The 23,378-nt window shown below is 54.3% G+C and overlaps 2 protein-coding genes across 2 annotated transcripts; one reads left to right on the top strand and one right to left on the bottom strand.

Annotated features, from left to right (window-relative positions):
* Nucleotides 1-391: 391 nt before the first annotated feature.
* On the top strand, nt 392-6,184 carry CCDC9B (coiled-coil domain containing 9B; the record flags this gene model as incomplete). Its single annotated transcript, XM_080707947.1, is given in 12 exon segments — nt 392-552; nt 554-716; nt 1,482-1,592; nt 1,893-2,000; nt 2,513-2,668; nt 2,749-2,874; nt 3,731-3,909; nt 4,165-4,223; nt 4,706-4,759; nt 4,852-4,942; nt 5,517-5,559; nt 5,642-6,184. Coding segments are annotated over 12 exon segments (1,794 nt in total).
* A 10,063-nt stretch (nt 6,185-16,247) lies between these two features.
* Nucleotides 16,248-16,709, bottom strand: INAFM2 (InaF motif containing 2; the record flags this gene model as incomplete). The annotated part of the gene is made up of 1 exon (XM_080708049.1): nt 16,248-16,709. The coding sequence occupies one exon, from the start codon at nt 16,707-16,709 to the stop codon at nt 16,248-16,250; it is 462 nt and encodes a 153-aa protein (XP_080564175.1).
* Nucleotides 16,710-23,378: the final 6,669 nt, after the last annotated feature.

Genomic DNA, 23,378 nt, shown 5'->3' with positions numbered 1-23,378 from the left:
CGTGAACAAAGGCCCTGCTTGTCATACCAAGGGGCTAAAACCCAGACGGCTGAGGCTCGGGAGCGGCTGTGCTGGGAAAACAGCAGACAATGTGCGACCCACAGGGACAGATGACCACTGGTGGTATTTCAGGTCTGTGGACACTGGGAGGCCTGGGGGGGCGAGCTCCTCCACCCCTTCAGATGACAGACCAACGCCAGGGAGAGCCCGGGGCTCGCCCGAGGGCCTCAGACCTGGAGCCCAGGCCGGGCTGCGTCCTCAGCCTTTTCCTACTGACATCAGGGACCCAGGCCTCCGCTGGCTGCAGTCTGGTCCCTGGGCAGGTCCTGGCTGGGGTTGTGCTGGGCACAGGCTCCCGGGTGAAGGCAGAGCCTGTGTCCAGGCCTCCTGTATGGGCTTGGAGTCCCCTCTGGGTGGTCTGGGGACGCCGGGGCAGGCTGGGAGAGGTGCTGGGCAGGACCAGCTGGCTGCTGGTGGCCTGGTCCTGGCCCTGTGCGAGAGGAAGGGTGGGGGTGGCGGCCGCTGTGTTCCTGGCTGGGAGCCCAGAGGAGTCTTGTAATCACAACATGATCTCGTGTGCTGAGCAGCGAAGCCGGCAGGGAGAGGCCGCAGAGGCCTGGCTCCTGCTCTGGCTCCTGCGCTCGGCTTGCCTCCGCGCTGGCTCCCGGGGCTGCTCTGGAATTCTCTCGCTGCCCACCGTTACCATGAACTCGGCTGTGAGTGGCACCTCACTTTTGACTGGGAGCTTCTTGGGCCTGGGAGGGGGCTGAGATACCAGACAGCCATATTCCAGGGGCAGCAGGGGCAGCCGGGCCTGGGAGGAGAGGGCTGTGAATAGGAAGGTGGGGGGCTTGGCAGGGGCACTGGCTACAACAGAGGCACAGTGACCAGGCAAGAGGGGACCCGGTCCCCTGATGCAGAGACGGCCTTGCTCAGGGTGGCTCCCTTCCTGCCCGTGGGAGCAGCTCTTTCCTGCAGTCTGGGAATAGGCTTGGGGAGTGGGGTTCAGCCGGAGAGCCCAGGACCAGGTGAAGCCTTTTTTATTTTTTCTGTGGTCCTGGAATTAGGAGCCAAACAGCTCCCCCTTGGGCCTCCTGAATGCCCTGGCAGCTTCCCAGTGACGGCAGGTTCTGCTGCCAGAGCCATTTATAACTCCATTCCGGGCTCTGCTTGGCGGCCGAGCGCCCTGGAGTGCCCGCGGGAGGGGCAGCCTGCTGCTGGGAGCTGTGGCCCTTGGTACTGGGCCCTCACCTGACCTCAGTGAAGCAGACACAGGCAGAGAGGCCTAGCCAGGATTGGGGCCTGGGGACTTCCACGGGCCATCTCCCTGAGTCACCCCTTCCCTCCCGATCGACCTGAGGTCTGAGTCCAAGGCATGTTCCTTGGGTGGGGAGAAGAAGTTGGATGGGTGAACATGAAAGCTGGGGAGTGGGGAATGGGCAGACCCAGCAGTCAAAATCTGGGTTCCCCGTCCTGTGCAGGGCTCTCGCACCGCCGAGTCCCTGATGAGCAGGCAGGAGAAGGATGTGGAGCTGGATCGGAGGATAATCGCCCTGCGCAAGAAAAACCAGGCCCTACTACGCAGGTACCAGGTGAGTGCGCTGGATGGGGCTGGAGGACCCTCTTGGCACGTGCCCCAGGCTGGCCTGAGATGCCTTTCTGCATAGAAGGCTCTCTGCAGGCTCTGGAATGTGTCTCTGGGCCTGGGCCAGGGCCAGGGTTGGGATGGGCGTGGCTGCCCGCAGAGCCTGGGGCAGGGTCTCAGGAACTTGTGACGTGGTGCCTCTGTCCCTTGGTGTCCCACTGGTGTCTTTCCGTGTAGGCCTGTCAGCGTCTGTGTCTCTGTGCGTCTGGGGGGCCGTGGCCTGTGCTGACCCCGGGCCCTCCCACAGGAGATCCAGGAGGACCGTCGGCAGGCAGAGCAGGGGGGCATGGCTGTGACCTCGTCAGGGCTCCTCCACCCAGATGGCCTCACCGTCACCATCAGCCAGGTTCCTGGCGTAAGCCTCACCCTGGAGATAGGGTGGGGTGGCAAGGGTGGAGGCCCAGGGCACTGAGGACAGCTGGCCTCCTCTTCACTCACATTTCTGGGGTACACTCTAGTAGCTCCCAGCCACTACTGTCCCCAGAGTGCCACAGCTGAAAGCCCCTGGACACACATCTCCTCATAGCCTCTCCCGCCCACAGCCCTGCGTCTAGGCCCAGCACAGGCTGCCTAAGCCCCAGAGCCAGGGCTAAAACCCTGCAGAAAGAGGGGGGCAGAGAAAAGTTTGAGGGACAGAGCCACATTGTCCAAAGGTTGTTGATTCCCCAGCTCAGAGATGACAGGCCCCTGTGGCATCTGGGGCCCCGGATAACCTAATGTCTCTGGCATGTGAACTCCGGCAGAGCCGGCTTCTCTGTGGGCATTCCAGGGAGGGCCCAGACCTGGGAACCACCCAGAGGACCAAGCCCCCGGGCCCTGCCCAGCACTGGCCCTGTGGCCTGAGGGCAAGGACACCTGATTCTGTAGGAGAAGCGGGTGGTCAGCAGAACCTGGGTGAGGACCCCTCTCGGGCCAGAAGCAGCCGAGGAGCTGCTGGAGGATGAAGACGATGAGGCCCTAGCGAGTACTTTCCGCATGGGGGAGCGGGTGGAACTGGCTGTGACCATGGAGAACACAGCCACGGTGAGTAGAGCCGGGCATCGCCCTGGCGGGGCAGCCTCCTCTCCCTGCTCTGCCACGCGCTCCAGCCTCACTTTCCCCAGGCCAAACGGATCGTAAGTGAAAAGACCACCAGGGCAAGGAACCAGCAGGCAGATGGGCCACCCGGAGGGAGCCGCGGCCAGGGCCCCTCCACGCAGACAGCCACCAGCTTGGATTCTGCACAAAAGGTGCATCTTCAAGATGGGACAGGGACAGGGGCACAAGGTGGCAGCCCCACTTAGAGGAGGCAGAGAAGCAGAGTTGGCCACGTCCCTCGTCCATAGTACACGGCCTGGGCAGCACCCGTGAAAAGTCCCACCCTTCCTTCCTTCCTCCGGCCAGTCGCCACTTGGGGTGGGCTTTGCCGTGAGAAGCAGGTTGGGCCAGAGACCAGTCCCCTACCCTCCAGCCCTGCAGGTGCAGTGGGTTGGGATGGCAAGAGAGGGTTGGGGAGCTGGTCATGTGCCAGCTGTGACCTCTAGGTGGCAGCAGCCCCCAGTCCTTGCCCCTGCTCACAGCCTCTGGGTGTCCCTCCCACCCTGGGCCAGTCTATACATCTCTGCCACAACCCCGGGCTATTGTTAGCCTCATTTTGCAGATGCACAGAGGGGTTCAGTTATTTGCCCCAAACACACAGCTAACAAGTGGCTGGGACCGTGCCCACCACAGACACAGCACATCAGCAGAGAGGGAACAGACCTGATATTTATTTATTTATTTATTTATTTATTTATTTATTTATTTATTTATTTATTTTTGGTGGTACTGGGGTTCCTGGAAGCCCTTCTATCTCCGGGCTACACTCCCAGACCTATTTTTACATTTTTTATTTGGAAACAGGGTCTCCTAAGTCAGCGCGTGGTCTGGCTTCAAACCTGCGCGATCCTCCTGTCTCTGCCTCCCAAGCGCGGGGATTACAAGCGTGCGCCACCACGCCCGGCAGACCTGATTTTTAGATGGGACATGGAAACCTTGCGATGGAAAGGGGCGTGTGGAGTCTCCCAGATCTCCGCTCCAGTCCTCCCCCTGCTTCTGCCCCTTCAGGGTACTCGGGAACCCCGGAGCCCAGCTTCCTGGCGGCTGGGGGCGCCCCCAGAGGCGGGTTGGGACTCTGCGCAGCGGAAGCAGGAGCGGGAGCAGACAGACCTAGCCTGCCTGGCCCGGCACAGAGATGCACAGGGTGACTGGCGCCGCCCGTGGGACCTGGACAAGGACAAGCCCACGTGGGTGGCAGGGCTGCCGTGCCCAGGGGGCAGGGGCTGGGCTAACCATGGGCGCTGCTCGGAGGGAGAGGACCTGCCTGGGCCCTCTGGTCAGGCCTGGGCCCAGGCCTCTGTGTGGGTATGGGGGCCCCTCTTCCTTGGGTCCACTATCTCCCTGCTGCCCTCAGTTCTGGGGCTGGGGCTGGGGGAGGCTGTGACTGTGGGGCTGCCACAGCCTCTGTCTACACAGCAACCTGCTTCCGTCTGTCCACACAGGTCACAGGATTGCAGCAAGCCTAGGGACGAGGGCTCCGCCAGGGCGGGCAGCAGAAGGGGTGAGCCAACACCCACCTCGTCCCCGTGTGCCCTGCCCCCACCTCTCATTCTTGTTTTCCTGCTCCTTTTCTGAAATGAAGGAAGCACAGGAGAACGTCTTCTTTCCTCCCTTTCTCTCCTGCACTATCAGACCTCTCCTCCCGTTCTCTAAGCCCACTGCTCTCGCTGGGCTTTACCCCAGGAGACCCTGGAGGAGGCTCAGAGGTCCCATTGGGTGAAGTCCTCCTGACCCTCCCCTGGCCTGCGGCAGGGGTGGCCCCGTGGATTTCTGGCGCCCTAATTCTACATGCAAAGAAGCTGGTCAAGTCACCCAGCCAAGGAGTGGGGAAACTAGCACAGGCCTCAGGCTGGGCTCTTTCAGGGAAGCAGAACAGCCACAGCTGGATCAAGACTGGTGGCCGTCTGGTGCTGGGAGAACCAGTGCTTCTGCTTTGACTCATTTGCCACCCCACCCATGCCCATTTCCTTTGTTCCGCTTTAGGTGCCAGGCCCCACTGGAAGCTCCAGCCCCAGCCCTCGCTCCCTGATGGAAGAGGTGATTTGGGGGAGGAAAGAAATCAGGATCGCACTGGCATGGCGCTAGCTGCTCTGACTCTCACCTCTCCTTGATTTGTGTGTCTTTTGCAGGTCGGGGTGGACAAGCTGGCAGACCCTCGGTGGTGACAGCCACTGGTAGCAAAGCCCGGGGGAAGGAGAGGCTGACTGGCAGGGCCAGAAGGTAGCAGGTGGCAGGGGCAAAATCAAGGCAGGCATCTGGGCATCCTGATTTACTGGACCCGCCTGGGTCCAGGTGCCTGGGCTGCCCCCGGGGTCCCTGCCCCCCGGCTGGCTGCTGCTGTTGGTGTAGGTTAATGAGGTACCAGGAGAGGCCATCGGCAGAGGCGGCAGTAACAGCAGAGCCTGGTGCCTGGGGAGGCCAAAGTAATTACAGCAGCTCCCTTCCCCTGGGAAGTGAGGCGTGCTTTCCCAGGCAGCGCAGGCAGGGACAGGCCTGGGGTCCCCGTGGGAACTCAAGGTGCAGGACTCAAGGTGTGGCAGGCTTGGCCATAAACAGCAGCTGGGGACCCACAACGGGGCCAAGATGGGTGGCATTCAGAAGAAATGATTGGATGTGGAGAATGAGGTCAGGCTGCAGGGGAAGAGTCCTCGAACCCTGGCTCTGGCTCCGACCCTGCCCTGAGACACCCTTGGACCTTGGCATCTCCCTGGGGACACAGGCCCTGGCTGCGGAGGAAGCGATGTGAGCCGGGGGGGGGGGGTAGGCAAAAGGCCCGCATGTGTTCTTTCTGCAGGTGGGATGTGAAGGAAGACAGGGAGGAGCCGCAGAGTCCTGAGGTGGGTACCTGGGGCTAGGATGGGCAGGCTGGGGCCCCGAGCCCTGAATTCACCAGCCGGCTGGGCTATTTTCTTGTCTCAGGGAAGCCAGAGCCCCGGAAGGCCTCCTTGTGCAGAGGAGGAGAATGAACAGGATCGGAGCACGGCAGAACCAGGCGGCCTGGAGAGCACCCCCGCAGCCAGCCCTGCCCTGCTGTCCGCACGGGGGCCGGAAGGGGAGTCAGGAGCCTCACCATCCAAGCCCGCTCCTGGCTCTCCACAAGAGACAGACTTGGCTCCCCTTGACCTCTCTCTAGGGGGATCCAGAAGCCTTAGCCCCAGAGAGAGCCCACGTGTGCTGGGTCCAAGGCCTGGGGCACAGGAGAGCCCTGCGTCCTGGCCAGATGGCTCTGGACAGAGGCCCCTGGGGTGGAATGACCACCAGTCTGAGCCAGAAGTGCAGGCTTGCTCAGAGCCATGGAGAGGAGCAGGGGCTTTAGAGCCCAGAGAGGACAGGTCTGGCAAGGCTGGGGCCCCGCAGAGCCTGGCACCAAGAAGTAGGCCCCCCAGAGGAACCAGCCAAAGAGGGAGAGGTACAGGTGTGAGGAGCAGGAGAGGGGGACCTGGCCCTGCAGGAAGATGCTGAGCAGAGCGCTTGAGAGCTGGGGAGCCAGGCGGGATGAGGAGGGGGGAAGAACTCGGTTAGGAATCTTCTGTGCGATGGACATCTGGTGGCTTGTGCCAGTCTGGCTGAGCAGTGTGGCAAGGCCACCTTTTGAAGACAAGGAGCTGCCCCCTCCCTGTACTTGCCCGCACATCCCTGTACACAAGTGCAGGCATATCCCCTGGCGTACTCCCAAGCTGACACCTGGTGCCCAGGGCTGGTATCACTGACCTGGGCTACTGCTGCACAAGTCATGAGCCTTTTCTACCATGGCGAGAGCAAGGCTTGCTGGCATACAGCTTCCGACGTTCCTGCTCCCTATCACCCCTCAGGCCTGGCCTCCCTCTCCAGCTGCAGGCTTCTGGCTCCTCGGGTTCAGGTAGCCTCAAAAGCTGGCATGGCCAGGTCAGGGCCAGGTAACTCGAGTGCCAGCTTCTCAGGGTGGCCAAACCAGGGGAATCAGCCTTTTGCTTCTGAACAGGAGGCTGAACACCAGAAAGAGAGAGGTCCTGCGGCTGGCAGGGACTGGGTGGCAAATACAAAAGGAGGTCTCAGGTCTTTTCTGGGAAAAGAAGGGTGTCTGCAAAGGCCTGCTCTCTGAAGGCAGAGGCTGGGGAGGGGACAGCCTATGTGCCCACAGCAGGTGGGGAAGCTCACTAGCAGGAGCTCCCTGCCCCCACACCCAGGCCAGAGAGCACATGACCCCCAGTGGAGCCAGGGCCATTTCCTGCCCTCCCCTCCTTCCTCTCTCCTCCACCTCCCCAGCCAAGGCTGTGCAGAAGCAAGGACTCAGAGCAAGACAGACCGAGGAAGGCGGCTCCAGCTAAGAATGACATTAGGACTTGTCTTTCTGACTTAGTTTCCATTCCCGCCCCTCCCCTGAGGCCCACGTCTGGTGAATTATCCAAACTCTGCACAAGCTGTGGCTTCCTTTCAATTCAACAAACATTTCCTGAGCACCCTCCATCAGTAATCCAGCCAGTGGGCGACAGCAACTTTGCCAGCAAGAGGGAGGGAAGAAACCCAGTCATCCGCAGCTCTGGGCTCAACAGCAGGCGCTGTTCTTGGCTCTAGGTGCCTGGCGGCACTGGCAGCAGGATGGTGGTAGGAGCCTGAGGGGGAACCATCCCACCTCTGCCTGGCGGAGGCAGATGCTCCCCTCTTATGTGATGCAAGCCCGTTGCTCCAAGCCCTCGCCTGGATCTTGCCACGTGGTCCTTTCTGCTCCCCTCCTCTCTGGCTCTGCCGGCTTGTTCTACTCTGTAAGGGTTGTCGCCTCACAGAGCCCTCTGAGGCTCCAGAGAGAGCCAGGAGCTCTCCACAGTTACCAACGGCTCCTTCCCCAACCCCTCTACTCAGGACGGGCCATCTCTTCAGCAGACCAGACCGTTTAGAGAACTCACCTCACATATTCCTGTGAAGAGTCATGCAGATTCTGATGCTGGAGGTCGGGGAGGGCCTGAGCGTTTGCACCTCTAATAGACCCATGTGAGGCCTATGCTGTGGCTCCTGGACCACGCCTTATGAATAGTATATGTGGAAGGCTGGGGGCTTGGCAGACTCCAGACTCTTAAGGGTGGGTTGCTGGCCATGTAGGGGCTGGGGGAACTCTGCCTTTGCCAGGTGGAAGGGGCTTCCTGCCTTCAGAGAGGGTGGGAAGCAGAGGATCCTGGGAAGATGCTTTGAGGGCAGTGAGAGCCGGTTCCCTACTGCACCAAGAGGAAGCCGGACAGGACTGAGATGGGGTAAGGCAGGTGGAAGATGTTGGTATGGTGTCTATCAGCGGAAGTTTGGAAAGCTTTGGAAACATTCCTGTGCACATGGGACATGCCTGAGCCAGGGTGAGGGCGCCAAGCTTGTTTTTCCTTTGCCTTCTAGTAAAAGTATACGGCTTTGGAGTACAGCAGGGCCCTGGAACCCATGACTGCCAAGGACAGGGCTGCAGTGGCGCAGGTCCAGGCAGAGCCCTTGAATTCAGATGTTTCCCCAAAAGACTGTGATCAAGAGCTTGAATTCTGGGCTGAGGCTGTAGCTCAGTGGTGGGACATATGCTTAGTATGTGCAGGGCTCTGGATTTGATTTGCAGCCTACCACCAGAGAGAGGAGGGAGAGGAAGAAAGAATTTGAATTCTAAGATTCACAATCTGCTCCCCAAACCCCCAATGCTGCCAACTGTGCGTTCGTTAGAGGATATAGACCAAGGCACGTTCGACTATGGGATGAGGATGTAGAAACTGCATAGAGCTCTCCAGAACAGCCATTATGAAAGAAGCTGAGCAAGAGGGAAAGCTGGGCAGAAGGCACATGAGGACATGGGGCTCCTCTTTGCAAGGTGGCATCCAGAAGGCTGTCGGGGGGAAGAATGTCCTGGGCATAGGTCCCCAAACTTAATGGCTCACTGCCCCCTTTTCAGAAAAATTACTCAGAGGCCTCTGAGCATTTCTACCAACCCCTATTTTTATTCAGCACCCCCAATTGCACCTAAGGCTACAACTGTGGCACCCTGGACCTTTCCAGTGCCCTCCCCCCGGAAGACATTATCACTGGCTTTGAGAATCTACGTTGGATGGAAACGCACAGGATGTCTTAATCCTGGAAAGACAGGGGTGCAGGCAAAAGCCACTGTGCTTTTCCTGAGAAAAGAGGCCTCTTCTCCTTGATAAGTAACAGCTACGGTGGCCACCCGTCCTGTTCTAGGATGGAACCAGGTATGGAGCAGGAGGGCAGGGTAGCCAGGCACCTTCCACAGAGCTGAGGGCCATGGGGAGCGGGTCTCTCTTCCTGGCTCCTCTGTTTAAAGGCCCGGCTGGGAGCTTTCCTGCTGGATGCCCGTCTGCTCTCCAACCACCAGACAAAACTACTCTCCAAAGCTGAAGGTCTTCATTAAACACGGCTATCAGGGGTCCAGGCGTATGTCTGGAAGAGCCGAGTAAGGAGGGGATGCAGGGGTAGGAAGCACTTGGCAGGGAGAGGATGGTTTTACCTAAGGTCTCCAAAAAGGAGGCCCAGGGGCCTCTTTCCCGGGCCCACTCACCTTGGCAGCAGGGAAACGCAGTAGACCAGACTGTCAGGAAAGAGCGTCCTTGCGGACAGGTGGCATCGTGGAGGGTGCCAGCACAGGCCTTGGCATCTGACACACGGGACTGAACCTCAGACCTGCCCTGACAGCTGGGCGACGTTGGCCAATTGTAACCTCTAAGAGTCTGTCTCCTTATCTGCAAGGTAGGTTAGGAAGACCTGCCTTGAATGTTATTGAGACAGTAAAAGATAAGAGTCCGTAAATAAGATAAGAGTAAAATACAACTGGATGCAATAGATAGTGTAGTAACAGTAGCCTGGTACCAGGAGACCCTCGTGGGTATGTTGAATAAACAAAGTGGCATTCGCGACATCTCTGCCTTTTGTTTTCCATCTTACCTTCTCTGTGGACCCTCCTTTTCACTGGAAGCCAGTGCACTTTCAGGGAAAGGAGGGATGGTTTGTAACGTACCATTTACCCATCCTCAGACAAGTGAGCTTCTTTAGGCCCCGTGGGTGGTCGGGTGGAGTTAAAAGCTTCACACAGTGTCCCTGCTTTCCCAGGGAGCCATCACATTTTGTCCTTAACTGTCTGTGGCTCAGACTCGGGCTGGTTCCTGCTTTCTCCTGTCTCTGTAACACATTCACACCACAGCTATTGTTTCTTTAATATTCTCCCCAGGGAGCCGCGCCCTGTGGAGTTGGCGCTGTGCTTCCCAGGGTTAAATTCTGCTACCCAAAAAGCAGCATGGCTGTATTTCCTTACGGTCAAAGGGCAGGTATTGGGGAAGTGGGGGCAGAAGTGCTGCCAAGTTTGGAAGCTCTGACCGCTCCAGGCTGACCCTGGCCTCAGGAACAGGAATAACAGGAGAAATGGCCCTAGTCCCCAAAATGAAAAATTAAAAAGGACTGGAGGTGGAGCTCAGAAATCTCTAGTATTCACACACACACAAAACTAAAAGAAACTAGACACCATTTTACTTGTTTCTTGTTTCTTATCAGCATCCACAGACCCCCTCAGCATCTCCTGCGCCAGGGTTATCAGGGCTCATAAGGAAGGGCTGACGGAGGGCCATTCTCCCTGCAGGGAAGAACTCAAGGCTGGGAAAGAAAAAGAGGAGCCAGCCAAAAGCAAGAAGCGAGGCTGCTTTCTCTCTACAAGTCTGCCGGCCCGCGTCACAGCACTCATTAAGCATCCACTTGACGCCAGGGAAGTGAGATAGCGCAGACCTGGCACCAGAAGGAACAAACGTGGCACCCACGGCTCCTTTTAAGGACTGGCTTGAGAAACAGCAGGCCCCAGAGCAGGAGGGAAGCACAGACTTCAGTACCTTTGAGGGAGAGGGAGGGGGACTCTCAGCCTGCCTCCTCCTTAACGAGCTCTCCAGGGCAACTTCTCCTGCAGCTGTCAAAAATAATGGACAATGTTGGCTTTTTTCCCCCCTTTCCTTACAAACTCTGAGGACACAGTGTCTCCTCCCCCCCACACCCTCAGGGCAGCTGGCTTTAATGAAGCAAAAGGGTCAAAAGTCACCTTGATGACCAGCTGTCAAAACGGAAATATCCTAACCCCAAATTACAGAAGGAGAGGAGAGGCTAGGCCAGCAGCTGTCTGCCTTTGGTGTGCACCAAGAGCACCTGGAAGGCTGGGCTCCATTTCCTGAGATGCTGGGGAGGTTGGTCTGGGACGGCCAAGTGGCCGTGGCTCTACCAAATCCCCCGGCGCTGCTGCGGGTCTGGGCCCTGGGGTGCGCACCACCTGCCCCTCCACGTTCTTTCCGTGCATCATTTCTCCCGAGACAGACATTCCCTTGAAAATACATGACTTCACCTGTACACACTGTACATGTGTTCCCAAGATCTCAAAGTCCCTTTACATGCACTACCTCCATTGGCTCTTATGAGGTTCCATTTGGCTGACAGGAGAGGCTGAGGCCCTTGACCGGTGCCACCGCTGACTGTACAGGTTTCCTGTCTTCCAGTCTGGGGGTCCCGCCCACAGAACACACTGCCTCCCTGCCCGCCAGGCCCCGGGCTGCCAGCAAGGAGCTGAGGGGCAGGCGGCCTCCTGGACACAAGTCGGGGAGACCTTAACTACTGACTATGAACAGGGAGTAGGGAAAGGTATATTTAAAAGAAAATCCTTGGTGTTAACGTGATTGCTTTTGCTGGACATGAGGGCCTTTGAGGCTCACCTGGCACATTGTAGACATTAAATAAACAGCTTTTCAATTAATAGTTTAATAGTAGTTGGTTTATGGATAATATTCCTAAGATATTATTTAGAATCTTATTGCTATTTAACTGATACACTATTGCAAAAACAGATTACTGCAGTTAAGAAAAGAGCAGTTTAGCAAAGGAAGACTTGTGAGCAGGCTATAAAGAAAAAGGACTGTGTGGCAATTTTCTGATTTCTAATCAGTAGCTTAACCATGCTTCTAGAATTGAGGGGGGCACAGGAAAGTGGGTTGGCCAGAGCGCTTACTGACCAGGTAGCTCACATGCACAGTGGACCGCTGGGAGCCAGTGCTGTTTCTGGCCAGGATGGAGAGACTGGTAGAGCCCGGGTGTGTGGCAAAGGGGAGCTTTTTGTTGTTTAATTAGCTATTGGAGGGAACAGAAAGCCTAGCACAGGCTCTGGCAGCAAAAAACCACAGGCTATGTCAGCAAACGAAACAGACGTGACCAAAAAATTGTCAACAGAGCAGCTATTTTTCTATCTCAACATTGGGGCTAGGACAGAGGAGACGAGTGGGCCCATAGCCTGGTGGGCTCTGTCCTCTGAGCATCATGTGGAATACAACTGTGGATTTCTGACCCCCAGGAAGAACAAGAAGACCATGCCTGAGTACCTCCACTTGGAGATAAAGAAACGAAGGCCACAGAGGTCAGTGAAGCTACAATTCCCAGATTATGTGCTACAGAGGCGGACACAGTGGATTACGACAGGGACGCCACAGTGACACTAGGGTTCATTTCATCAACGCACAGTGATCAAACAGGCAGTCAAAAAACTCTGAGCACATACTGCTCTGCGTCAGGCACTGAGCTATGATTAGTCCCAAGAAATGAGCAAAACCACCATAGTCCTTCCCCTCTTTCACTGAGGAAGGCAAAAAAAAAAAAAAAAAAAGTACAACTGTGGCCCTTTCATTACTGAATTGCAGTTCCAGAAATCTCTCCATTCTCTGCAGACAGGAAGGGGAGGACAATTATTACCCTTTTAAATAACTGTGGTAGCCCTAAAGCTTGGGATCTGACCTTTCAGTTCTCCTTAAAGAAACATGTAGAAACAAGTAGATGCTCTGTATCCAGCATTTCAAAACAGGATATAAATACTCAACTAAAAAACATACTATCTTAGAAGTCCCCAGTGAAAACCAAAATACAAGGTAGACAGAAAAGCTTCTAAAACTGTGGTCTCATACCAGGTACAAATTTATAGCTGTTAGAAAAATATGTCTTCTGCTTACCTCTCCAGAAAAAAGTGTTTTGTATCTCTGAACATTGACACAATGTTCAGGAACGAAAAGATACTTCACAATCTCAGTCCAAAGAGTTTGCTTATCCCAGACCTTCTAACACTTCACTTTGAAAAGAGGACCCCCTTCCTTCAAATTCAGGCAGCCAGGGAATACATACACACAGTGCCTTTCAATGTAAGCCCACACCCAGAAATGGCCCTTGCAGTCCCAGTGCGATGGAGTAGGGGGAAATAGCCCCATTTGCACAGATCTCTCCTTCTTGGCTTAAAATCTGACAGAATTTTGCAGTTCATTTCTAACCCTTGCAAAGAAAGCTCTTCTGACCACTGCTCCCAGCCAACCAGGTCCTGTCCCAATGGGCCAGCAGGCTCCTGCTGTACCTCCTGCTGTCTGTGCCCAATGTTTTGCGAAGCTGTGTGCAGCTGCAGAAGCCACATGTCACAGTCTGCAGAAAGAAGGGCTGACTCAAAGGAGCCAGGGAACTCTTTTACTCTCCCCTTCTGCTCTGCCTTACCAAGCCCTCTCACAGAAAGCCATTGTGTAGGCTGAAGAGGGAGATAAAGGAAGGGCGGACTTTTTCCACGCTTCCCTGCGGACTACAAGGTGATGTAAAAGCACAGTGGCTACCCCCCAACAGCTCTGGTGAAGTGCAGGCCTTAGGGGGCCCCACCAACACTGGCTTCTCACTCGGATTTGTACCGGGTAGCATTGTCTAATAATGAGCTGAGCTCAATTGCTTACCATGTATTTTGCAGCATAACTAATCCTTTAGATTTGTGCTTTTCACCCACGCCTTTTTTGTTTGCTTTAAGGGGATAAAACCTCACCTTTAAAGCAACCTACACCTCTCAGGCACCTGGCTCCATCAGACAAAGCTCCGACCAATGGTGCGGACGCACTGGTCTGTCTTTCCCAGCGTTCGCCTTTCCTGAGTTACGTAGGGGCCGGTGGTTTAGCTGTGCAGAGTGATGCCGTCAAGCTCTTATCCTCACCTCAGGGCTAGGCCCACTAAACGTTTGCACTGGATCTTAATATTCACGCTTACTGGTCCTTCTGCTAAATTCCTGTAAAGCAGAACCTATCTTCAGCCTTTTAAAGTTGACAAAGGGTGGCTGAGCTAGATATCACGGTTCTTCTGACTCCGTGGTTGCTTTCCGACTAAGATGGATTCTCCCACCCTTCGCTGATCAGTCCGTCAAGCCGTCGGGCACGGAGCACAGCGAGGCAATTGCTTTCCCTCCTAACCCTACTCATCACAGCCGCCCACCACGTTTCAAACCACCTCTACTCCTTCCCCGGGAACTCAGTGAGAGAAACGACCAGCTTACACAGGCTTAGGCAGATTCTTAGAATGTATTTTTGTTCACCTGAAAAATAAAACTTTTAAAAAATATACAGGACTTTTTGAGTACAGGTATATCTTGAATGGCTGAATTATAAATAATGTCCCTGGTCATGTTCACAGCTAGGGCTGGAGCGAACGTCCCAATTCCAGTGAAGGCTTTAGAGAGACAGGAGACCAGCTGGACCAGGAGTGGACTGGCCGGACTCTTTGATCCATCCCAAAGTGAATTGAAACAGTCCAGAAAGCAGGGGTCAGGAAGGGAAGAGGGGAAGGAACCGGACTCTCAGACGTTCTCCTGAAAGTCCAAAGGATTCTTGGAATAAGAGATCAATTTACAAATTATTAAAATATAGGACTAAAAATTCACACAGTAAATATAAATTACAGGCTATTATTGAAGTTATAAAGTGGCATTTTACCCCCCCCCCCCAGTCTCTCACCAAAAATTTAAAAAGGCCTCATAGGCTTCCTAATATCCGAAGTCCTAGTCAGCTGCTAAGTAATCTCTAAGCTCAGAGACCTCAGGGTGTCGCCAGCCTGCCAGTAGGCTCCAACAGCTCAGTTGCTATTTTCTTGCCCACAACAGGACCTGGCTTAAAGCAAGGCTGTTGTCCTGTAAACCTGGATCAGAGCTAATCAGAGTGTAGGCCAGAAAACTGCAAAGACAAAACTATTTCAGGACTCAGGTGGGTAAGTTTTTTCCTTTTATAAAGTGCCTTATTTCCCAAAAAGGAAACACTAAGGGTTTGATATCTTGTCACTACCCGCACCCAATTGTCTAAAAGCAAGTGGCAGAAGGAAACAGAATCCAAATGGAGGAAGGATAACTCTTGCCCCATGTGTCACCTCCTCCAGAAACTCGGAGGCCGCGTTTACCTGGGGCTTCTCAGGAAGGTGAGCCACTCCACCTTCCCTTGGCCATCTCTTAACTGGCCATCAGAGCACAATCCTACGCACAGAGAGTAAACACAATTCTGGTTTCGAAGCCCACCTTTTGGCCTTTCTGATTCTGTAGTATAACTCAAACCCAGAGGATGTGATCAGAGCCCTGGCTTCACAACAGATTCCATCCCAACTGCAGAGCAGCTGTGTTGCTACAGGCTCCGAAAAGAGGGAAGGCAAAGGTGAGCAAGACATGATCTTGAGGAGCAAGAAATAAAATAAGAACCAGAGTCAGACAAGATCTTGAGGAGCAGAGGGGAAAAAAAAAAAAGATAAAAGCACTTGCCAGTCACTCTACTTACAAAAACGCGCCCTTCCTTAAAGCATTGTCAGGGGAAGGCCAAGGGTGGAAGCGGAGGGCACCCTTCCCCTTTCCTTGTCCCTGACCCATATCCAGATACTCAGGGTGCAACAGGAAGCCACTTGGTGGGGATACTAGGGTGGGAAGAGGAGGGGTCAGTGCATTCTTCATTCTCCCTAAACTGCTTCTACTTCTCCTAAGGTTTTCCACTGGCATGTCAACAGTCTAAGAACGATTATCCTCTTGTGTAAGAACGCCATAAACCTATCTTCCAGAAATAGGGGAACAGGGTTAAGAGTGGGTGATTTAAAAAAAAAAAAAAAAGCTGTTTGTGCCCTTCTGGCTAGGTGCATTTTGAGGGCCAGCAGATAGCCCTTGCTGGGCCCCATCAGTGAGTAGCTACCCAGGGTGTGGGGGATACATAGAGATCTATGTGATTAGAGAGCTTCTAGTGCATGTCAACAATATATACAAGGATCTATAACTTAAATGCATGTCTGGCCACCGCAACTAGGTTGACGTACCTGAGCTCCACTACTTTTGGTGCCCTCTTCCTTTGGAGAGCTTCAGCGTATTGAAAAAAAAAAAAAGAAAAAGGGCCCTACAGCTCCCTCCTTCCCCTGAGTCTTGGGAGGGGGAACCCGAGTCGCCCCGCACGTGGGATACACCAGGGCCAGCGGCGCAGACGGGTTCAGGGCTGGGGTCTCCCTCCCTCCCCCACCCCCTAGGGCTGGGGCCCTGGCGCAGCGGTCCTGGGGAGCCCGAACCCCGAGTCCCCGGCGGGTCGCCGTCCCTGGGCTGGAGATCGCTGCGGGCCACGGGTCCGAGGCGGGCTGGATCACCGGCGCGGGCGTCCGCTCCGCTCCGCTCCGCTCCGCAGGGGTCACTCCCGGGCTTCCCGCCCCGTCCGGCCGCCGAGTCCAGCCTCCGGGCGTGGGAGCGCGCGGAGGCTCAGCGGCTCCCGGGCGCCGGCGCCGCGTCGTCCTCGTCCTCGTCGGGGCCCCGCGGCCGCTCGAGCGGCCCGGCCGGGGGTCCGTCCGCGGCGGCCTGGGGGGCGGCCGGCCGCGCCGCCTGCAGCGGGGGCGCGGGGCGCGGCGCCTCGCGGCGGGACGCCCGGGTGTCGTTGGGCCCCGCGGCCGCCGCCCCCGAGGTCCCGGCCGGGCCGGTGGCGTTGGAGCCGCCGGGGGGCGGGCCGGCCGCCGCCCCCGAGGTCCCGGCGCCCACCGGCTGCCAGATGAGGCTGTAGTAGACGGCGAGCACGATGGCGGCCAGCGACACGGACAGCACGTAGGCGAACACGGTGGCGAGCCGGACCCACTTCTTGTTGGTCTTGGCCGCCATCTTCGCCTTCTTGTCCCCGGTGTAGGTGGCCGGCCTGCCCCGCTCGGCCGGGGCCGCGGCGCGCTCCTTCATCGGGGGGCCCCGGCCTCTGCCCCGGTGCTCCACGGCCCCGGCCGGAGGGGGCCCGCGGCCTGCGCCTCGCTCCGCCGCCCGCGCGCTCACCGCCGCCAGCGCCGCCGCCGCCGGCCGGCCTGCTGCTTCCCCGCCGCCGCCACAGCCGCCGCCGCCGCCGCCGCCTCAGCCTCAGCCGCCCGGCCCCGCCGCCCCATCCGCCGCCGCCGCCGCCGGCCGCCGGCCGCCGCCCGCCCGCCGCGCTCCAGTGGCCGCCGCCGGCTCCCGCCGCTGCCCGGCCGCCGGCCCCGGGAGGGCGCGCGGGCCGCCTCTTAAAAGGGCGACGCCGGGGCCCGGAAGCGCGGCGCGCCGAGGCCGGCCCGCCCCAGCGCCGCCTTAAGACGCGCGGAGGGCCCCGCCCCTTAAAGGGGCCGCGTCCCGCCGCCCGCGCGTCTCCACGCGGCGCGCCCCGAGCCCGGGCCGCTGCTTTAAAAGGGACGGGGCGCGGCTCCGGAGGGGCGGGAAGCTGTCAAACTCGGGCGCCGCCCGGGCTCCGAAGTGACGGGCGGGGCAGCTGCGGGCGCCGGCGCCCAGGCCTCAGTTTACCCTCGCGACACGAGGGGACACCGCGCTCGTGCTCGGCTCCCCCAGCTCCACGTGGTCTCCCCGGCCCGGCCCGCCGGAGGAGCCCGGCTCACGACCCGGAGAGGCAGCCGAGGACCCCGGGGCCGCTGAGGCCGCAGCCGCACGCGCCGCTCCCCGGGCCGGGCTTCCGGACTCCGCGGGGATCCTCCCGCTTCCCCGTCGCTTGCAGCCGCTCGGCTTGCCAGCCCTCCCAGGCCTCCAGGACAGAGGCGCGGGCCGAGCTGGCCTTCCCACTTAGCCCCCAGGGTCGCAACAGGTCTTAGGTCCCGCCTTTGGGTCTTCAGGTTCCCCGGGTTGGCCTTGGTTTGGACCCAGGGCTGGCTGAGCCGGTGGAGCGCAGCTCCTAGTGTCTTCTTACTCTCTGATCTTCTCTCTGCCTCGGAGCCCGGGCAGTTTCCCTTTCCCCATCCCCTTTCCACATGAGATTTGCCCTCCAGGCCCGACAACAGGCTTTGTGCACACACTTCGGACCCGCTGGGTGCTGACAACTCCTGTCCCTGTGCTCCCCGCCCCCCCTCCCACTTAGCTCTTTTTCTCCTTCCCTTCCCATTCTCTAGAAGGCTTAATAAAACTTCTGATTCCTTCCTCCTTGAATCCTATTTCCTGTGTTCCCAGAACTGGCTGGATGTGGGGAGGAGATTGTGTGTGTGTGTGTGTGTGTGTGTGTGTGTGTGTGTGTGTGTGTTTGTGTGTGTGTGCGCGCGGGTGGGGGGGGGGGAGGACCAGAACCTCCATGTGGCCCTGGAAGGGTTAGGGTTAGTGTGAGCCTGACCTGGGAAGGTCGCCTCTGCCCTTCCCTCTTCCTTTTCTCCTCCAGAAACCTTTGCCTTCCAGATCCTTCCCTGTAATTTCCTCCTCATACTACTGTGCAGCCAACTCCTCGCACAGAAATCAAGGGGCTACCAGAGCTAGGTGTACTGGTGACCTGAGCTCCATTCCAGGCCCTCGGTCTCCATCCCGATGGAGGCTTAGGTGTGGTTTGCCACTAGCAATACCCCCCTGGATGCTATTTCAAGGAAGAGCCTGCCTTTTTACTTTCTGAGAAATTTCAAGGACAACAGGGGTTTGGAGTGTTTATTGCCTTTTGCAGGCTGATGAGAAAAAAAGAAAAAGAAGAAAAAAAAAAAAAAAACCTACTCCATTCCCAACCTGCTCCCAGCTCAGCCTAAGCTGATCTTGAAGGGGTCCTGTAGATTTGCAGACCTCAAGTTAAAATCTGTGAATTGTCCCTGGAAGTGTCCTCTCTTCTCTCCCCTGCTCGCTGGCCTTCCTGGCAGGACAGATCGTATAACTATTCCAAGATTCTTGATAAATCCAATACAAAACTTCCTTTTATCCCCTTTCTGGAATGCACTCTGTATTCCCTCTCCATATTTCTGTTGCAATTAATTTTTTTTCTTTCTTGGTTCCCAACAGAATAGGAAAACAGCATGGCACTCTTTTCTATACTAAAGAATAATATACTTGAAGCCCTTATCCAGTTCCTCTCACCCTATTCTTTTCCAAACTAAACAGTGCCAGATTCTTTAACCTGTCATCAATAAGCCCTATTTATTATCTGGATTTACATAGTGTCTTTTACCCCTGGAACTCAAAAATGCTTTCAGATATAATTGAGCCTGATCTCCCTGGTGCCTGAGCCATTAAGAAACCATTAGCGTATTCCTGTTGGAGGCAACTAAATGGCCCCCTAGTGGCCTGAAAGTGAATGTGCCTCTCTAAGTGCCTCTCCCCCACTAAGAGTAGGCAGGAATCAGAGAATCCAAGCAGCTTGGGGCAGAGTGAGCCCAAAAGGCCATCTTTTGTGAATGTCCCCAGGGATCCGAGAGCCGCCTCCACAGCATCCCCATGGAGCGCTCTCCAGCGCCAGCTAAATGACATCTGACGGTGTACCTTACTGTCTGCCTTTCAGGCTTTGGGAAGTTCTGAGCACTTGTAACAGGAGCAAGAACCATGCCCCTTGCATGTACGATGCTCTATCCCAAGACCTGCATTCTTGTCTCATGGTCTTAGAGAAACTTATCAGGTAGTTGCTATTTATCTTCATTTTGTAGAGAAACTTCAAAAAGGTTCAGGAACTTAGGTGAGTTCACATAGAATTCAAGTCTTTCTGACTCCGGGATGTTGGGGGTTCTTGACCCCTGCTCTACTCTGCCTCATGGGCACAGCGGAACTCTGTCTCTGTACTGGATGTTGTGGGTGGGGTACCACGCAAGTCACCCCCAGGATGGAGACACACTCCTCTAGTCACCAAGAGTGTCAGCTACTGACGGTTTGCAGTTGAGAGTGTCTCTAGACATTTCCCTCATGTACCAAAGACCTATGAGACCAATAAACAGAGCTAAGTTGCAGCAAAGCCCAGCTGGGGAAGTGCAGGGTCCTGTTGGGAAGGAAGAAGGCTACTGCAGGAGCTACAAAAGTAGCCAGCATGGCGTGGAGAGGCCAAGAGAGGACACATAGGGTTTAATATCCTGCTAAGGATCCTGGGAGACAGGAGAAAGGCAATGGCCCACCAAAGTGAAGTGCAATTTCATACCACATCGGCAGAAGATAGGAGGCTCAAAAAGCTCAGAGCAGCACTGGGCGGGCGTGGAGGCGCACACACGCCTCCCAGCATCTGGGAGGCTGAGACAGGAGGACCGCGGTTCGCAGACAGCCTCAGCTATTTGATGAGGCCTTTTGCAACACAGTGAGACCCTGTTACAAAATAAAGAATAAAAAATAGGGCTGAGGATGTCACTCAGAGGTAGAACGCCCCTGGGTTCCATCCTCAGTACTGAGAAAACCAAAACGAAACAAAAGAAGCCTATGTACAGCCAGAAACCCAGTTGAGTTCTGCAGGCAGGCCCAGCAACGAGGGATGCCTGGCGAGCTGGGTACCAACATCACTGAGCAGCTGCTTTGGATGACCTCTGGAGGTCAGCAAGAGGCTCTTTCAGGACTGGCTCCCTGATAGCAACGGGATGATAATAGGACCATTAAATAGTGGAAGACAGACGTCAGTTGACTATTGTAATCAGCAGCAGGTTAGAATAGCAGTGAGGGCTCTTGACCAGCAGAGCTACAGAGATGGTTAAAAACATAGCATCCAGCTTGGATGAGGGATGGGAGGCGGAGACAGGATTGCAGGTTGGAGGACAGCCTTAGAAATATAGCAAGACTCTTAGCAACCTAGGGAGACCATGTTTCCAAACAAAACACAAAAAGGTCTGGGGGTATAGCTTGGAGGTAGAATGGCCCTGAGTTCAGTCCCCACAGGAAACAAAACAAAACATAGTGTCCAATGCCCCATGCTTTCAATCCCAGCTACTGGGAGGCCGCTGAGCAAGAGGATCATGAGTTCCAGGCCAGCCCGGGCAACTTAGTGAGATCCTGCCTCACAATTCTAAAGGGGAGGGGCCTAGGGATGTAGTTCAGTGGTAGAGTACCCTGGGTTTAAACCCAGATATGGCAAAAATACACACACACACACACACACACACACACACACACACACACACCCACCACTCGCTGGGCAGCCAGTAATGGTACCGTTCAACCTGTACCAGTGGTTCGTAGACTAGATTTCGTGTCTCTCTCTCTCTCTCTCTCTCTCTCTCTCTCTCTCTCTCTCTCTCTCTCTCTTTTTGGACTGGGGATTGAACCCAGGGGACATTCTACCTTTGAGCTACACCCCCAGCCCTGTTTTTTTATTCTTTATTTCTTTTTTTTATTAATCTATTAATTTATTTGTGGTACTGAGGGTAGAGCCCAGAGGCCTTTCTACCTCCAGGCTATACTCCCAGACCTGTTTTATACTTTATTTGGAAACAGGGTCTCAGTAAGTTGCTGAGAGCCTCACTAAGTAGCTGAGGCTGGCTTCGAACCTGTGTGATCCTCCTGTCTCAGCCTCCCAAGCGCTGGAATTACAAGTGTGTGCCACCACACCGGCTTTTATTCTTTCTTTTCCTTTCTTTCTTTCTTTCTTTCTTTCTTTCTTTCTTTCTTTCTTTCTTTCTTTCTTTCTTTTTTTTTTTGGTGGTACTGGGGTTCCTGGAAGCCCTTCTACCTCCGGGCTACACTCCCAGACCTATTTTATATATTTTTTTTATTTGGAAACAGGGTCTCTTAAGCCAGCGAGGCTGACTACGAACCTGCATGATCCTCCTGTCCCAAGCGCAGGGATTACAAGTGTGTGCCACCACACCCGGCCTTTTTTTTTTTTTTTTTTTTCGGTGGTGGTACTGGGGGTGGAACCCAGATGCTTTCTACCTCCGGGCTATACTCCCAGACCTATTTTATATTTTTTTTATTTGGAAACAGGGTCTCAGTAAATTGCTGAGAGCCTCACTAAGTAGCTGAGGCTGGCTTTGAACCTGTGTGATCCTCCTGTCTCAGCCTCCCAAGCACGGGGATTACAAGCGTGCGCCACCACGCTCGGCCCTATTCTTTATTTCTAAAACAGAGTCTCACTAAGTTGCAGAAGATCTCACGAAGTAGCTGAGGCTGGCCGCGAACTGGTGATCCTCCTGGCTCAGCCTCCCAAGTACTGGGATTAAAAGTGTTTGCCACTACGCCCAGTTTATTATTACTTTTTTTCTTTTGGCAGTACTGGGAATTGAATCCAGGGACATTCTACCTTTAAAATCCACCCCCAGCCCCATTTTGTATTTTTATTTTGAAACAGGGACTCACTAAGTTGTGGAGAGTCTCACTAAGTAGCTGAGGCTGGCTGCGAACCTGTGATCCTCCTGTCTTGGCCTCCCAAATACTGGGATTACAAGCATGTGCCACCACGCCTGGCTTAAAAATAAGTGTATTTTTTAAAAATAAAAAATTAGCAAAAAGAGTGGTTTAATTTCACATTTTTGCAATCTTGAATGTAGCTTTTACATAAGACAGGTGGATTACCATATCTGCTTCTGCATTCAATCTGTTGACAATATGTTCTTTTGGTTAAAATATATGAAAAAAGTCTGGCTTCATATAGAGATGTAGTTGGAAAAGAAAAGAGTATTTTAATATCCTTTTCAGATAATTATGGTGATTTTTCTTTATTTTTATTTCTGCAGTATTGGGGATTGAGCCTGAGGCCTCATGAATACTAGCTGAGTGTTCTACTATTGCGCTTTAGCCTCAGTCCAAGCCGCTTTTTTCTTTTTTCTTTTTGGATTTTTCACCCAAACTCAACAAATTGTATTTCCTTAAATAATAGTTGAAATGGAGAATGTGAAACAATAATATTACTATATCTGTGAAAATTTTCTATTGTGTTACATTAAAGTCATTGATCTAGTCTGCCCTTTGAATTTTTTTTTATCTACACATGATTTTATAACATCTTGCTTTTGTAATCTGGAAAATATTGGCTCACTGAATTATATACATCTCCCAAATATTGATATACTTCATCATATAACATAAAAATTATATTTGGTAATATCAGAAAAAGTTTAAGTATTAGGAACTTCTCAGGCTCTTAATAGTGCGATCAGGTTGTTTTCTCAAATTCTGATTTTTACTTGAAAGCTCAAATTTTATCATTGGCAATAAATACTATCTGTTTTTTTTTTACAGTGGCAGGGACACTTGGTTCAAATCTGAGAAAACATCTGCCAAATAATCAAGTCTGTTTAACCATGATTTATGTTAGTTACTCTTTCAAGAACGGTTCCATGAAAAAAGTGGCTGGTTCCGCTCAGAACCCTATCACACCAGTGGTTTTTCCCAGGAGAAACATTGTACTTCTGTGTGTAGTAGAATATTTTCAATTTAATCACTCAAAATATTAAAAAGAAATGTATTTAAGGGCTATAATTTAATAGAATTTAGCAAAGTTTATTACTTTGTTTGGGATATTCTTAAATGAAACTGACTTTTTCCCTCCTCCTCCTCCTCCTCCTCCTCCTTTTTTTTTTTTTAACTATTAATTCAGTTTGGTGCCAAAGACTCAGTTTGTTAATATGTCGCAAGTGTCACCTGCTTTTGCTTTTGCACCAGCAGAGCAAATGTCAATACAGCTAAAAAGGCAAATAATACCTTAGTATTATTATGAAAATAATTTTT

This window comes from Muscardinus avellanarius (genome assembly GCF_963383645.1).
Source record: "Muscardinus avellanarius genome assembly, chromosome: 12".
Lineage (NCBI taxonomy): Eukaryota > Metazoa > Chordata > Mammalia > Rodentia > Gliridae > Muscardinus > Muscardinus avellanarius.
This window is presented reverse-complemented; position numbering and strand designations above follow the sequence as displayed.